Source organism: Petaurus breviceps, unplaced genomic scaffold (assembly GCF_028583685.1).
Source record: "Petaurus breviceps papuanus isolate PSGF00001 unplaced genomic scaffold, PetGlider_PUasm1.0 470, whole genome shotgun sequence".
Taxonomy (NCBI): domain Eukaryota; kingdom Metazoa; phylum Chordata; class Mammalia; order Diprotodontia; family Petauridae; genus Petaurus; species Petaurus breviceps.
In genome coordinates, this window is record NW_027186350.1 from 1,785,743 (window position 1) to 1,802,984 (window position 17,242).

At 40.3% G+C, this 17,242-nt stretch overlaps 1 protein-coding gene, 1 long non-coding RNA gene and 1 pseudogene across 2 annotated transcripts in view; 2 read left to right on the forward strand and 1 right to left on the reverse strand.

Moving 5' to 3' along the window:
* The first annotated feature begins 297 nt into the window (after positions 1 to 297).
* LOC138171902 (small ribosomal subunit protein mS22 pseudogene) lies at positions 298 to 10,274 on the forward strand (annotated as a pseudogene).
* A 2,090-nt stretch (positions 10,275 to 12,364) lies between these two features.
* On the reverse strand, positions 12,365 to 13,046 carry LOC138171923 (uncharacterized). The gene is made up of 2 exons (XR_011170999.1): positions 12,757 to 13,046; positions 12,365 to 12,507 (listed from the first exon to the last, which is right to left on the reverse strand). It is a non-coding gene; the product is annotated as an uncharacterized lncRNA (long non-coding RNA).
* A 3,332-nt stretch (positions 13,047 to 16,378) lies between these two features.
* CCND2 (cyclin D2) overlaps positions 16,379 to 17,242 on the forward strand; it is a 39,421-nt gene continuing 38,557 nt past the window's right edge. Inside the window, exon 1 of the mRNA XM_069101472.1 lies at positions 16,379 to 16,820. Coding sequence (XP_068957573.1) covers positions 16,626 to 16,820 — 195 coding nt within the window. The 5' untranslated portion in view covers positions 16,379 to 16,625. The remainder of the gene's footprint in view (positions 16,821 to 17,242) is intronic.

Consider the following 17,242-nt stretch of genomic DNA (forward strand, 5'->3'; position numbering starts at 1 on the left):
TAAGAATAACCCATAGATTATACACTATGAGGATAGTAGCACATTTTGACAGTAACAAGGGAGTTAGGAAGAGGAGAGGGTTGGGTAGAGCAGATGAGTGCAGTCTTTGGCACGTTTAGTTTAAGATGTCCACAAGACATCCACTTTGAGAAGTAAACCAGGCAGATGAATATGTGAAAATAGATAACAGGAAGAGGTTAGGGCTAGACAAATAAGAATAAGCTGCATAGAGAGATTAAGTCCATGGCAAACTGATGAGATCATCAAGCTATACTAAGTGTAGAGAGAGAAAAGAAGATGCAGAACGGAGCCTTGGAGGACAGCCATCATTACAAGTGTGACCTGGATGAAGGTCCAGTAAAGAAGACTGAGAAGGAGTGGTCATTCAGGAGAGAGCAGTGTCACAAAAACCTAGAGAAAAGAGAGTATCAAGCAGAAGAGGGAGATTGACAATTCCAGAGGCTGCAGAGAGGTCAAGAAACACGAGGACTGAGAAAAGACCATTCAATCTGACAATTAAAGGATCGTTGGGAACTTTTGGAGAGAGAAACTTCTGTTAAATGATAAGATCAGAAGCCAAACTATAGACTTAAGAAGAGAGTGAGAGGAAAAGAAGTGGAAGTACTCCAATTATAGATGGGCTTCTCAAGGACTTTAGCCATGAAAGGGACAATATAACTAGCAAGGATAGCTGGATCAAGTGAGGGTCTCTTAAGGATTGGGGAGACACAGATATGTTTGTAGCCAGTAGGGAAGCATCAAGTGGGCAGAGAAGGAATGAAGATTAGTGAGAGCGGGGAGAGAAGAGAAGTAGATAGAGTACCAGTCCTGGAGTCAGGAAAACCTGAGTTCAAAACCAGCCTTAGATACTTAAGTCACTGAGCAAGTCACTTAACCCTGTTTGCCTCAGTTTCCTCACCTGTAATGACAAACCACTCCTGTATCCTTGCCAAGAAAACCTCAAATGGGGTAACCAAGAGCCAAACACAACTGAAAACAACTAAGTGACAATAAAAAAGACTGCCTTGTTTCAATGAGAGCCTAGATGAGAATATGGAACAGCCAGCATGATTTCATGATTTTCTCCATTTTCCTGAAGCAGTGCATGAATAGGACAAAGGCAGAAAATGGCATAGGTAATCCTAGGTAAGGTAAAAACAAGATGAAGCAATATGAAACAACAAAGATACTTAGAGCTCTAACTCAATGTTTCCACTGTTCACCCCCAACCCACACTGTAGGCAGGCAGTACAGGCAATCTCACAGGATGGGGGTGGGGGGAAGCAACATGATCAGACTCGTGCTTTAGGAATATCATTGTGGCAGGTAAGAGACTTGAAGGCAATGAGACCATTTAAAAGGCTATAGCAATCTTCTAGGTGAAAAGTGATGAGAACCTGAATTAGGGAGGTGGGCCTATGAGTGGAAAAATGGAGATATGCAAAAAATGTTTGGAATGAATGAATGAGTGCTTAGTATGTTCTAGACACTGAGCTAGGCAGAAAGAATAAAATATAAAAAGAGAAAATCGTCGCCTCAGGGAGCTTATATTCCAAAAGGGGAAGGCAACCCATAAAGGAGAGTGATGGCCAGGAAAGAGTTTTAGTCTGTTGTGATCTCTAGCCAGAGATGGCAAGTTGATAAAGAACAGTAAATCAATACAACCTTTCCAGAAGTAATGTTAATATTTATTTGATCACTGTATCCAGAGCAAGAGGTAGAAGGAGACAAGGAGGCAAAAAAAGGATGGCTAGGCAGAGGGACAAGAAAGTATTTTTGTTTTGCCAGTCAAATGGTATGACAGCCTGAGTAGATTGATGGTTGGGATAAAAAGGTGAAGCAGGGTGTAGTGTATAGGGATGGCAGTGGATACAAGACACTAAATGGACTAGTTTACACTCACCCAGTCACCAATCAACTGGGCTTTCTTTGTCATAGGACTAGAATTACAAAGATGAGTGGATTAATTTCCCTAGAGTCTTAGGGGCATGAATTCTATAGGTCCAGGATGCAAAGGCCCAGAAATCTGGGTTTGGTGCAGAGTGTGATGCTCCAGGTGGAAAGAGGCAGGTAAATGGAAAGATGCCCTAGGTGGATGGATGGATGGATGGATGGATGATTCAATGAGAAGTGAATATGAAGCACGGTATCAAGGGCCAGCTGGAAATACAGTGAATGGGCTAAGTGAGCCACTTTTCACTCACCTAATAATTAATCATTTGGGCTGAGCCCTAGCTAAAGAGATGAATTAACACGTTTTAGCAATTGATTGGATGGGAGGGTGGGGAAGAGGGGAGAGTCAAGGAGTTGTAGATAACTCCAAGGTTGAGAGCCAGGTGAGCTGAAGAATTGTGCTGCTAAAAGAAATAGGAACATTAGGAAGAGGACTGGGTTTAAGGAAAGTATAGAAGACATGACATTCTATCAAAAGAACAGAGAGAGTGATAGGCTATGAACAAAAAAAATTGACTTGGAAGGAAATCTGGAGCAAAAACTTTAAAAGAATAACTGGACCAATGCAAGCCAAAACGACCTTGTAGACAAAATGGACAGAGGCAACTTAAGGATGTTAGTTCTCCTAGAAGTAAATAACAAATCAAAAAACCGGAGTGCCATACCGTAGGAAAGAATACAAGAAAACTGTTCAGAACATTTGAACACAGACAAGAAAGCATCAAATAACAAATCTAAAGATCACTGTCAGGAAAAAAAATTTTTTTTTAAATCTAAGCTTGAAACTCAAAGGTATAGAGCACTTAAATTTTGCAACTTCACTAACAGAAGAATTTTGCAACAACCAGGAGCAAGTACTTCAGCTGTGAACACCAATTTGAATAACCTAGAATTACTTTATAGTCAAAAGAAATCAGAGAAAATGATAGAAAAAGATAATCCTGGGGGTGGCTAGGAAGCATAGTAAATACAGCACTGGCTCTGGAGTCAAGAGGACAGGAGTTCAAATCCAGCCTCAGACACTTAACACAAAAACTAGCCATGTGACCTTGGGCAAGTCACTTAACCCCAATTGCTCTCCAAAAAGCAAAAAAAAAAGAAAAAGATAATCCAGAAATGTATAACAAAAAAGTAGCATATAATACAAAGTTAAGCTAACAATCAATAATTTTAAAAAGATGGATTTTCAACTAAGGAGAGACATTTAAAGCACTCCTGAAAAAAACAAAGAAAAAGAGCAAAGGTCAGTCAAATACCTAACTTTAAAATAGTCCAAACAAGAAAAATACCAGAAAAGTAAGAACAATTATTTTTAAAATAAAGTAATAAAACTAATTCTCTTTATTGTTTAAAAAAGAAAAATAATAAATGGAACTAAAGGGGTAAAAGCAAGGGAAAAAAATACAGATCAAGAGACAGAGAGGCAAATAACATAAGGGGAATTTAAAGAAAAAGAAGAGAAGGGAAAGTTGAATATTCCATAGCCTAAATCCTGCAATCACTATGACTGAAGAAATATCTTTTGCTGGATGGATAATACAGTGGGAGATTGAGTGAATGCAGAAAGAAAAGGAAACAAAATTTTACTCAGTGGTATACTAGAACCATCTTGAGCTGACTCTCAAGAGATGATTGTTAAATTTTCAGGATAAGCATTTATACTTCAAAAATCAGCGCTTCATTTATTGTTTTGTTGATTGTCTAGACTTAAGAAAGTCATAGAGAAGATGGTAATGATGCAGATTAAACTTAAAAGTGTGTTCTGTGTATATTTTTCCCAGAGAGTCAGCTGTTAAACATTTACCAGCCCACTCTTGTATGTACTCCCCACCCAATCAATAAGTGAACAGAAAAGATAGTAATTTCTTTACTAAGAGTTAGGACTATGGGAGAATATTATATAAGCAATTGAGGGTAGAGGCTAGAATGAAGGAATTAACAGAAAAGAGTATTGTCCCACAGGGGAAAAGGAACAGTCTTACAATCTTGATGAACTGGAAGGTGTGGAGATATTTACAAAGGGTTTTAGTTCCAAGAACTTCATCACATCTCAGGAGAGGTGAATCCCTAAGGGTAGCCAGCACCCAGGATAGTAAGAAAAACAGAGCCATAGAGAGCTAACTGGGTCTTCGAAAAGAAAGTGATTATTGTGAGGACAGGAGCTAGTTCTAGACTTCATACTAGAACAAATAGTAATTCCCACCATGTTATATTACCATACAACATTACTTCCTTCATGAACCAATATTTCTAAGAGTGTGTGTACAATAGATTTTAAAAAAGGATGAGGAAAGATTTACAAAGGTAATTATTAGAAATGGGATAGAGGAAGGAATTCAAATTGGGTTCTTTGGAAGCTTTACCTTCCTAAGGGACAGAGAATAAAGGAGGAACAAGTACAGGTACAATAGCCTATGAATAGGAAATAGAATTCAAAACAAATTAGAATAGAAGAGAAATAAGGGGGACAAAGCAAAGGAAAACTTCTTCAAAAATGGCACTGTAAAAGAATATTACTTCGGGGCAGCTAGGTGGCGCAGTGAATAGAGCACCGGCCCTGGAGTCAAGAGGACCGGAGTTCAAATCCAGCCTCAGACACTTAACACAAAACCTAGCCATGTGACCTTGGGCAAGTTACTTAACCCAATTGTCCTCCAAAAACAAAACAAAAAAAAAAGAATATTACTTCAATGAAAAGTTGGAGGAAAGATTTTGACACACATTTAACTGGACAGGGAAAAAAAGATGAGTCAAAAGAAGAAGAAAAAATAAAAAACAAAAAAAACTAACAATTTAAACAAATTCAAGGAACTTGAAATAGATTGAGTTAAAAAAGACAGAAAAAAGTCTGTGGGAAAAGACTATCATCATTATAAGGTAAGCAAAACCAATTTCAGGAACAAAATACTAACTTAAAAAAGAAAGGGGGTAAAAATAAACAAAATAGGAGAAATATAAGGAGGAAACCATAAACCTTGCAATAATACTTTTAAACATAAACAGATTAATTTTTTAAAAAGGCAGAATGGGTAAGAAAACAAAATCCAACCATTTGCTGCATAAAAGAAACATATCTAAAACTAAACAGACATTCTTTAGAATGAAAATGAGGGTCTACAGCAAAGTTGTCTATAGCAAAATTGTCTTTCTTGTCTTTGAAATCATTTTACTAAATATCTCTAAAATAAAAATTTGCAAAATAAAAAGAAATGAGAAGAGCTATTTGTATGCTTAAGGAAACTAAATACAATGAAACAATATCAGTTCTAAATATATATGCACCAAATGACATAGAATTTAAATACATAAAGGAACAGTTAACTGAATTGCAAAAAGAAATGCAGCAAATATAGAAGACTTTAATGTTTTTCACTTAGATTTAGATAAATCTGACAGAAAGATCAACAAAAAGGAAAATATAGAATCTAATAAATTGTTGAAATTAGATCGGAAAGATTTAAGTCATCTTCTGGAAAGGAACATTACATAACATATGGATTTCTCATTACCACATAGTACTTTATCAAAACAGATCATTACTAGGGCATAGAGAAATTATAAATAAATGAATAAGACCAAAACTACTAAAAGTATCCATAACCCAATAAAAATAGTAATTAAAATACAGGGAACACAAGCAAAAGATACAGACTTGAATGGAGACTTGATAATGACACCCTTATTTAGAGTTCTAAACAGTTCTATGGTCAAAGAAGAAACCTTAAAAAAAATAAATAACTATGAGAACAATAATGATGAGAACCAAAATTTGTGGTATGCAGCTAAAGTAGTCCTCCAAGGAAAAATTTTATTTCCTGAAAAACATACATTAATAAATTTTTAAAAAAAGAGTATTAATAACTGAGAATGCAAAAGAACAAAAAGGAAACCTTGAAAATTAGGGAAGAGATAAAATGAAAAATAAAAAGGCTATAGAAATAATAAGCAATACTGAAAGCTGTTTCTTTGAAAAGAATAACAAATGTTGGGAGGGACCACAGAAAATAGATGCATTGATGTACTACTGGTGGAGCTATGAACTGGTATCGTCATTCTAGAAAGCAATTTGGAACTATTCCCCCCAAATTATTAAACTGTTCATACCCTTTGACACAGCAATACTACTATCTGGCCTATCCCCTAAGGATATCACGGAAAGTAGAATATAACTTATATGTACAAAAATATTTATAGCAGATATTTTTGTGGTGGCAAAGAACTTAAAACTAAAAGAGTACCCATCAATCAGAGAAGGGCTGAACCAAATGATATTATATGAATGAAAAGGAATACTTTTGTACTATAAGAAATAAACTTGGGAAATGTATGGCTCGAAGCACAATGAAGTGAGAAGAACTAGGAGGATGATTTATACTGCAAAAACAACATTGTAAAAATGAACAGTTTTGAAAGACTTAGGAACTCTTAGCAACCCAGACCAGTCATGATTCTAGAGGACAGATGAGGAAGAATCATACCCATTTTCTCACAGAGACATAATATGTATAATGAGACGTATTTTTGGATGTGGACAACGTGGAAATTTGTTTTGCTTGACTATGTTTATTTGTTACAAGGGTTTTATATTTTTTTTTAAGTGGGGGACAGCGTGACAGGGAGAAAAAATGTGCTTGATCCTTGAAAAAAAATATGTTGAAAATTAAAATTAAAAATTAAATGTAGAGAAGAAAAAAAACAAAAAAGAAAATCTATTGACCATTATACTTAAATGAACTGATTCAGAGCCAGGAAAAACACGATGACTATAATATTTCAAAAAAGAAAAGCAATGAAATGGAACTGAATGATATATAACTAAAATGACAAAACTTGAACCTAGAAGAGGTGAAAATATGCACTCTGCTCACTCCACTGATGGGGACATTAATGGTGTGAAATATTACTCTCAGATATGGTTGACATATTGGTTTATTTTGCTGAATTATTTTTTTCTCTTTTCTTTTTTAATCTTTATTACAAAGGAAGACTCATTGAACAGGGAATATAGAGAGGTAAGTATCTGGAAACAAAAGTAATGTAAAAACAAAAGGCATCAATAAAAATTTTAAAAATATAAATATTTTCTTTTATAAAAGTGATTTTGAACTCATTCAGGACAAGCTTGAATCATAAGTGCTTTTTAAAAATATTAAAAGTACAATTGTTTACAAGGAAGGCAAGGGCTGGAAAGAACATTCATTTTAGAGTAAGAAAATTTGGGTTCAAAACTTGACTTTCTTTCTCACTGTCTGTGTGACTTAAGGAAAATGACTATACATCTTAGAGCTTTAGTATCATCATCTGTAAAGTAAGGTTGGTTTAAATCATTTCTATAATTTTTTCCAGCTCTCAGTCTATGAATCTATGGAAAAAGTTAGAGAAGCTTGGTAGTCTGAAGTGAGCCAGTCATTCTGGAAAGCAATTTGCAACTAAAAGTCACTAAATTAAGTCTACTCTTTGAACCAGATCCCCAAAGAAGTTAAAGACAGAAGCAAAATACTGTACCCATGTGTACAAACTTTATTTTTATCAGCAAAAAAATCTGGAAACAAAATGAGTATCCTTCAATTGGAAAATGGTTGAACAAATTATGTTATATGAATGTGATGGAATATTACTATACCTTAAGAAATTAGAAATATGATGGATTCAGAGAAACTTGGAAGACTTGCATGAACTGATGCAAAGTAGAGTAAGCATAACCAGGAAAACAACTTATTGCTCTACAACATTTTAAAGGAAACAACTTTAAAGACTTAAGAAAGGCTGGGGCAGAAGGCTGGTGGAGTGATGGCGGCCTTTAGGGTACCAGCTTCCCTTTGGCTCTGCCAAGTGGCATCCGGGGCACGGGGCTTCTGGGGATCAGAGCCCTGCCCCAATTCTTGCTCCCCAACCAGCTCTTGCCAGTGGCCTTCAGAATAGGGCTGTCTTATCTTCGGGTGGGCTCTGAGGCTAACTGATTGCTTGGAGGCAAAGAAGCCAGAATTCACAGATGAAGAAGTTCAAAATGTAGTCACTAAAATGACTGGTTTGGATTTGCAGGTTTTAAAACCAATTAAGCAACAACTTAAGCCTCCAACATATAAGCTAATGACAAAAAGAGAATTGGCTGCAAGAGATCCCACTGAGGCAGCTAAAGATCAGCTAAGAACGCCTCCTGTGTTGAAAGAATGAGAGCCAATAAATGATGTATTAGCTGATGATAAAATCCTTGAAGGAATCAATACCGCCAAATTCGTGTTTACCGATTCAACATTTAGCATTTAGCATCTTGAGCGTTTCATTGTTTTCAGGAAACCAAGTGGTATTCTACACAGAGCCTTCATGGGAAGAACAAGACACAATGATATAGGTCTTTTCCCCCAAAGAATTTCTAAGATTTTTCCACCACTAATGTTCCAGGAAGAAAATCTTCTGACTTTGTTCAGTCAGCATCGTTGTGAAGATGTCCTCAATCTCTGTGTTTCGCAGTTTGGGCCAGATTCAACTGATTATATTAAAATTCATCATCAGACATGTGAAGATATACAAAAACATGGTAAATATAACCTTTTGCAAGACATTTTGGTGAAATGGTGTGGTATCTGGTAAATAAGAAAAAGAATGATGGTTGGTTCATTAACCAGATTCAAAGAAATTTAATGGATGATGCCACAAGTTTAGTTGTCTTCTATCACATGCTCCATCCACATGGACACTCAGCTAAACAGACTAAAGAATGAGGAGCTGAGGGATTAGACTTAATTGTCTTTGCAAAATAGAAGCACAAAGGGAGGACATATAGAGTTGACTTTACCGGTTTACCAAGAAGCATTAAGTAGTCATTCTGCAGCTTTCTGAAGAAAGTTATTCAAATAAATTATCTTTTTATTAAAAAAAAAAGACTTAAGAAAATCTGATCAATACAATCACCAATCATTAAGTCAAAAGACTGCTAAAGAAACATACTTCCAAGTTGCATTGATGGACTAGAAGCTCAGAATGGGACATATACTTTATGTAGTGATTTGTTTTGCTTCATGGTATGTATTTATTACAAGGGAAGACTTCTATGTGGAGGAAAGGGAAGTTGATAGGAGAGATAGTAATGTGAAAATAAATAACAAAAATAAACAGCAATCAAGCATTTTTAAAAATACCCAGAAGAAAGTAGAAGGAACTTCAGAAAAGGACACAGACCAGCAGGGCAGTTTTGTTACTACTGTCTGAATACCAGTATCTTCTTCAAAGAAAGATATACCCACATTAGTGAAATTCCCAAACCAGTGACATGTTAAAGGTATAGTTTTCTGACTTTAGTATCATTTGCCATGACTACATCTTGACTGTGCTCTGTGATTTCCCCCAACATTTGATGCCCATTTAGGAATTCACCCCTAAACCCCTCAAAGAATTATTTGACTCAGATCATCCAGCCACAATGAAAATGTCATTTGAGGTAGATAACATTAGAAATTAGCTTGAATTTTCTACTCTAATTTCATCTTCACTCATACACAACAACAAAGTAGAAGGGTTGATTTTCTCATTTGTTTTGGTTATGCATAGGCACAAACCTACTTTCAAGTTAACATAAGTATACAAATCCTATTTAAAGCTGAATGAGGAGGAAATGCATCTTCTAGAATGGATTAACTTCTGCTATACACAATAGAAGGTAAAATATATATTCAGGTCAATCCTAAAATATCAGGGATGTGATCGTTGTACATTTTGGAGATTACGAAACTCTGGGAATAACCTGCTTTGTATCTTTAAATTTACTTATTTTCAACATATCTGACCTCTGTAAAAAAGCATCAGAGAAAATAATTGCTAAACAAAATATGTGCAGTGGAATGGACTGAAATATTATTGTAATAATGGAATTATGAATATATGGATTCAGAGAAATCTGAAACACTTGCATGAACTGATGCAGAAGAAGCTGAGCAGAACCAGAAGAACAATTTATATGACTATAACATTATAAAGGAAAGCAACTTTGAAAGACTTAAAAACATTTTACCATAAAAACAAAGAACAAACCAAGAAAATTAAATATTAACTTATTTGCCCAGTTTTTATTCATCAATTTGAAAATGACTGTCATCTGCAAAACCAGTATGCTCAACCTTCTTATGGACTGTATGGATATTCTACTAACAAAGCAACAAACCTTATGTTTTAAAAATAAAATGTAAAATTATTAGCAAATATATCTAGGTCCAATTTTGTTTTAATTGGTGAATGATAAAGAAAACTACAAAATCAGAAGTAGACTCAGGTTTCCTAGGAAATAGATTTTGGAGGATGAGAATAAATTTCTTTTGTAATTTCTTATTAAATGTGAAAACAAATTGCAATTATTCTATGAAACAATCTCTGAATATGGTCTTGACAAACTAGTAAGAATTTTCTTTTAAAAAGAACTTGGCTCAACTTCTCAGAAACCCAATAATGAATCTAAATAAAATTTTAGACACGTGACTTTTCAGACTCTCAAACAATTCCTTTGGCCCCTTCATTTTTTAAAATTACATTCATTGTTTTTTACTAAATCATTTTACTTCCTATCTTTCTACATACAAGTCAAGTGTGGGTCAAATCAGACACCATGATGCAAATCAACCACACAACCACCAATAACATTAATACATTTAAAAAATTGTAACTTTTACTAATTATTATTCTTCAGAGGTTAATTACAAAATACTTGCTTGAGTCACATCAGCAGCTATTAAAAAGGGGTAAAAAAGCAAAAAAAAAGTAGAATTTTTTTTTTAAAAAAAGAGCACTTCTTTTATAACAACTCTTTTAAAAATAATGTTTCTACACTTCATGATACCTCATCATACCCATGATACACAACTAGGGTACTCGAACCCCATAATCCTCCCTTTCCCAATCTGAGACAAATGATTTTTCCTCAGGGCTGCCTTTTTTTTTTTTTAAAGCTCAGCTCCAAACCATTTCCTCAATGGTACAACAAATCTGCATATGGACATAAATACAAATTTACACTGTTACTTCCTGTGGTTTGGTTGTGTGTACCTTCCCTCTAAGTCCTACACCTCAAGACCCTCCAATGTCCCAGTTTTAATTCTTCCACTATATTTCATTATAAAGTCAGAAACTGCCAACTTGGCTTTGGGAAAGGAACTTTTCTCTGTCACCCCAAAGGAAAGGTTAAAAAGAATCAGAAATGCTTTAAAGAAAGTAATAAATTCTTGGTTAAATTCACAGTTAACCAGATACCAGTTGGATAGCCTTTGTCGCCTACCTCTCTCCCCTGCCCTTTGCATCCTTTGCCCTTGGTCAATGGAACTAATTCAAAAGGTTTATTTGTAAACTCTTGTGAGTAAACAGCTAGTCTAAGAAAGTACAAGCAGCAATGCTTATATCTACTAATGGCTTTATTCCGTGAGTAATCACCCTCCCACCAAAGCCCCCATTCTTCTATGTGGAAGCATGGGGAGGGGCGGTGGAGAGGGGAGTTTATTGAGCATGAAAACTGCTTTTGTGAAACTGACTCTAGAACCCATTACCTGAACAACAGAAGAACACATTCAGTCATTCACTAGTCCAAAGGTCCCTAGGTCAGGGATACGGCTCTCCTTTAAAGCTACTTTTTCTTTGACTTTAGTTAGGAGAGGGAGTACGTAGTAGATTGGGTGGCGAACAACAATCGCGATTATCAGCAGATCTCGATATTCAGAGGTAACAGAAAAATGCTGGTGAAGAGGGGGGGTTACCCCCCAGCAGAATTAACATGCTACCGAGACCAAAGTAAAAAGAAACTTTCTGGGAAGTGTAGATGATGGCGGGGAGGAGTCTCGAGGTGAAGGCCGAGAAGCAATACAAGTTTGGATCAGAGTTGCCAAGGAAGATTCAGGCACTGGCAATTCCTGCAAGCAAATTTGCCGGCAACCCCGGGGCTAGCAAAGCCGGATCACGGAGAGCTCAGCTGGGCTGAAATGGAGGAGACTGGGGGTGGAGTGGCGTGGGGAGACCCTTCGACCAACACCCCCCACCCAAGCTGCGGCTTCCCTCCACACCCTTCCCCCTCTCCCGGACAGCTTCCTCTTGCTCTCCCAGCCCCTTCCCCCCACGTGTGAATGACGTCAAAATTCCTCGAAAAAGCCGCGTGGTGGCTACTTAAGAGTAATTGCCAAGGTTGCGCCCCACTTCCCCTTACCCCCACAGGGATGAATAGGGGGGCTGGGGCCAGGAGGGCTCCCCAGGAGGGAAAACCATGGAGAAGATAGGTGTTTTTTTTTTTTTCCTGCTGGGGAGTCGGGGGCGCTCCAGGATGCGGTGACTCCTTCAAGGCGAACTCCCACCACCCATATTGTTGGAAAATAAATTTCCATAAAGCTGTAATAAATTTCCCGGCCCTGTAAGAAGTGTGAAAAGCAGAATCAGGCAGGAGAACCGTGGAAAGTTTTGACCTTTTATTTATTTATCGTTACTTTTCCCGGAAAGAAGAGTGGGGTGCTAGTAGGTGAACATAAGGCAAGCGGATGGCCTCTTAAAATGCACTTGCATCTGCTGCCTCCGGAAGAAAACACGGGTCTGTATTAAAATATAGTAAATAAACAGAATAATCAGACAGATAAAGAAACACACACAAGACCTGACCCATCCTCTCGCCTGAAACGCCCTAGGGATCCGACAGTGGACTGCTCGCAGGAAACTGAAAGTACACTTTCATACCTGTATTCCCCAACCCGGGGCAAAACAAACTGCCACTTTGGTCTACAACCCATCCCCACCGCATTCTCCTTTCATTCTTATTCCCCTGCCTTTCCTCCTCTTACCAACCTTTGTCCTTCTTTCATTTTCCTCCCTTTCTTCATTTCTTCTTGAAGTTTCAAAGGAGGGAAATAATCTTGCGCCGAGATTTTCAAATGACCTTAGGGTTAATTATGTTTTAATTTTCTAACCATCTCACCTTTCATGAAATAATAAACCACCATCAAAGAAAGGATTACTCCTCCTCTTCCCGCCCCCCTCCCCCACCTTGACCTCCTAGTTTGGCCAAGGGAGGAAATGCTCCCCAATGTCCCAGTTTGTTGCTCGGCGAAGCACTGTTTACAGTTGGAGGCTATGGGTCCGTGCTCTGAACACGTGCCTTTAAACTTTCACCCAGCTCCAAGCTCACCTGGCTGGGATGCATTTGCCAGGTGAGTGTGTTACTGCGGATTCCAGCGCTGTTACACGCGGCTCAGAACACCGGGCTGGTCCCTAGCCCTACAGCGTTTTGTACACTTTCCAACCGAAACTACCCGAACACGTGGAGAAGGAACTGGGGGGAGAGGGGGAGGGCCGTGGCAGAGAGACGAGAGAATTTATATTCCCCAAAATTTAGCCTTGAAACTACTGAACACGTTTCTTTGTGGAGTTGAGTTGCTAGAGGGAAAAGAATCCACACCGAGAAAAACCTTGATCCTGGAGGTTGTTTTAACCTCAAAGTCAAACCCAAGCGCTTGCTTCTTAGCTAAAGGTACAGATAAACTTCTGAATCCCCCCCTCAAAATGCGGTTTTTAGTGTGTGCTTAGAAACCAAAGTGTTTTCTTCTTAGCGCTGTAGTCCTTTTTTACTTTTGTTTTTTGTTCTTAATGCTACGTTTTAGCCTCTGGAGTGCCATAGACGGCTCGTGTGTGGACAAACCCCCCTTCCCCCACGAAGATAAATTGGAGACCAGAGAGCGATAAAGAGCGCCGCTAGCGTACGGGAACAGTCGGTAATGGGAAGAAGAGAATGAAGAAACTTTTAAAGAGGCTTTCATGGACTTAGCCTGCCAAGCGGAATTTGCCCCAGCTCACGATCTTAATGAATGAAGGATAGAATCCGAGATTTCTTTCTTGTCCCTCCTCTCCCCTCCCCCTTTCTCTCCTCAGCCTCCCTTTGCTGGTATTTCAAAGTAAAGCAAGCCTCGGCTAGGAGAGAGGGGGAAGGGCAGCAGAGTAGACTTAGCATCTTAGCCTACCCCCAAAGCCTCCAGGACTTGTCACCCCAGTTTCCCTCCCCCTGAGTGAGTAAGGACTGGGGGAACTGAGAGTTGCCTCATCCCACCACAGTGCATCTTGTAAGAACGGTACTTTCCATTTTCTTGCATGGAGATGGGGCAGGGACGGTGACCAGTTAGCAAATAATGCAAAATATGAATGACACACTGCCGGGCTGGAAACGGTCCCTGGCTTCGGTCCTTGGCTACCCAATTACATATCTTCTTTCTTTAAATACGCCTCCCTCCTTCCTTCTTTCATCCCCCCCCCCCCCCTTTGATCTGTAGCTTAGGTGAAGTTTGAGTTATTTCTCAATGGCTTTTAAAAATAGAGATGTTTATTTATCCAGAGTGACTCAAATCCCCAGTCGGAAACTCCAAGCTGACTAAAATCAATAGTTTAAATGAATTTACTGTATTCCCAGTACTACTATATTCAAACCGAGGGTCATCTGTGGCGCAGAACAGTTTCAAGTTTGCAAGTTGGGTTTGCCAACAGGGCTTTTTAACTTTTTTTTTTCTTTCTACAGAGTTAATGGCTTCCAATCAGCAATCACACAGGGTAGATCGGATACCGATTCTTCCCCTATTGATTAGGTCTGAAGGTTCCTCCTTCCTCTCCCCAACCCCCTCTTCGATTCTCGCCAACTTTGCTTTCTTTTGATATAGAGGGGAATGCTTCCTACTAAGAAAAAAAAAGTAATCTGCCCAGTAACATTCAGCGCGCAGTAGCAAGAGTCTCTGAGCTATTGGCTATGCAAATAGAGGGAGGGGAGAGACAGCTCCCCAAACTCTTACTCACCCTTTTAAAGTGATATGCCCCCTCCCCTCAACCATCCACCCTTTCCGCCCCACCCTCCTTTAAAGGGGCTGAATTAATTGCATGCACTTTGGATTTTCTCCACTTCTACCTACCCTTTGCTACTCCACCTCTTGGTCTTCAGGAAAATCTCATGAACAAGATCACACAGCTTCACCGCCTCCACACACCAACTTCTCCCCACTCACCCCCTTTGCCCTTTCTCCTGTCCCCTCTCTTTAAAACTTGTAAAGCATTCTACCTCAGCTTATAGGGTAGAAGAACCTAACAGCGTCCTGTACCCCCAGCACGTGCTAACTCTGTCCCACGGGCGTGGCGAGGAGATAGCAAAGATGACATCCTATTCTCCTAAGGTTACATGCTGGGGGGGGGGGGGGGGGGGGGGGTGGGGGGCAAGAAGAACAGCAATGGCCTGGAGATAGGGTCCATGCACTTAATAACCCTCAATGCCAGCAATGCATCCTGAGGAATCAATTTGGATGAACGCAAATGACTGCGGAGATTGTCAGCTTTGCGAGGAAGTAAAGGTGGGGGGAGGGGTGCTAAATCTAATCAGTCCCCTCCTCCACCTCCCCTCTATTTCCTAGAAAGCTGTATCTGTGTGGTCAGAAACCTCCGGCTGCTTCTCCGCAGATAGAGGCAAAGTCAAACTAGAGGGGGCTTTAACTCCCGAATGCTTACTACCGGGGGAATCCCTGGGTCTTCTGCCAAACTCCTCTCTTTCCCTACCTTCCTTATCCTTACAGTCCCCATCGTCTCTGGCCAATTGCTTCATGCCCCCCTCCCCCCCGCCCCGCCTAGGCACACACAACCCCAGTAGAATGCTTCCCACTCGGAGTTCCTGTCTGCTGGGGGTGCATTCACCCTTCCTCCCTGGAACCGTCCCCCTTCCTCTTCCTTCTCTTGCAAGTCTAGAGGAAAGGAAGGTGGTTTATGCGAGCGAGCGAGCGCGCGCGCGGGACTCAGAGGGGAGGCGGGGACGGGACATTGTATTCTGAGCGTTTTAACTAAAGGGCGCAGAAAGAAGTTTATCTGGAGCTTTGGCGGTCTGGGAGCCTCAACCCCATCTAAAGCTGGGCATGCAATTATTTTTTAAATCAAACCCCGATTTTTCACTTAAAGATAAATTTCAAAATTGTCCACTCCCCCCTCACTTGCATACATGCTTCCCCATCCAAGCATCTGGAGATAGATATAGGAAAGCCAAAGTGAGAGGAGGCAGTTTTGTTCGGGGAAATGGGAACCCTCCCACCCCCACCTTAAACCCATACATATACTGCACTAAGACTTTTGGGACACTGCATGATAGTATTCATTGAAAAAGTGGAGGAAGGAGGTGAAACGGGAAGCTGTCATTTTTTATGGGCTACCCCTAAACGTGGGCCCCTGGTTCCTTTTTCCTAGAGCGGATAGAGGGAGAGGGCAAAGGAGAAAAGAAAAGAGGTGGGGGGGGAGCGTTTGATGTTACGTCTGACCAGCTGCTGTTCTCCATAATAACGAGAGGGCAAGGGAGGGAGGGAGGCAGACTGAAAGAAGGAGCGGAGGAGGAACTTAGGGGGAGGAGAGAGTGAGTCGAGGGAGAGAGGGAGGGGAGCTAACTGCCCAGCCGGCTTACGTCACTGCCTCCTCTGCAGGAGGAAAGAGAGCCTAAGACAGACCAGAAAAGTTTGAAGGGAGAGCAGGAGTGAGTAGAGCAGCCCTCTTAAAGCCTCTTCCTCATCTACCCATCCTGCTTCCCTCCCAACCCCCCCCCCTTTTTTCTAAAAGAAGGAGGCAAGAACCCCCACCCCCCCCAAAACCTTTTCTAAATCTGAGGAAAGGGGGGGCGGGGAGGGAAGAGGAGTCGGTTCCTTGGGAACGTCATGGAGCTGCTGTGCTGCGAGGTGGACCCCATACGGAGGGCTGTGCCCGACCCCAGCCTGTTGTTCGACGACCGCGTTTTGCTTAACTTGCTCACCATCGAGGAACGCTATCTACCCCAGTGCTCCTATTTCAAATGCGTGCAAAAGGACATTCAGCCCTACATGCGGAGAATGGTGGCGACTTGGATGCTGGAGGTTGGTCTGGACCCTCCCCATGGCAAATTCCCCCCCACACACACCTCCTGCCTCTCTTTCGGGGATCTTGAGGGATTGGGACCTTGGAGCTTTTGCAGCGCGCACTCCTAACTTAGGCTCGGTTATTCCGCGCGCGCCTTTGCTGGACTCGTGGCCTTTTTTATGATCTGCGCGAGGCAGGATCGGGGGCGGGGGCGGAGGGAAAATGAGGGAGATTGGGCTGAATCTGGGTGAGGTTTGCAATGGGGGTGGCGGCCAGAGAGGGTAAGACTTTTGAGCCAGCCCGCGTGTGCAGGTTCGCATGTGTTTCTCAGCTTCCAACCCCCAGCCTGTGGAGGCTGCTTTCTGCGTGTCTGTGCGGCGTCTGTGTGTATGTGTCCGCGCCCGCTTGTGCTTTTATGTGTGTATTGGTATGTGAGGAG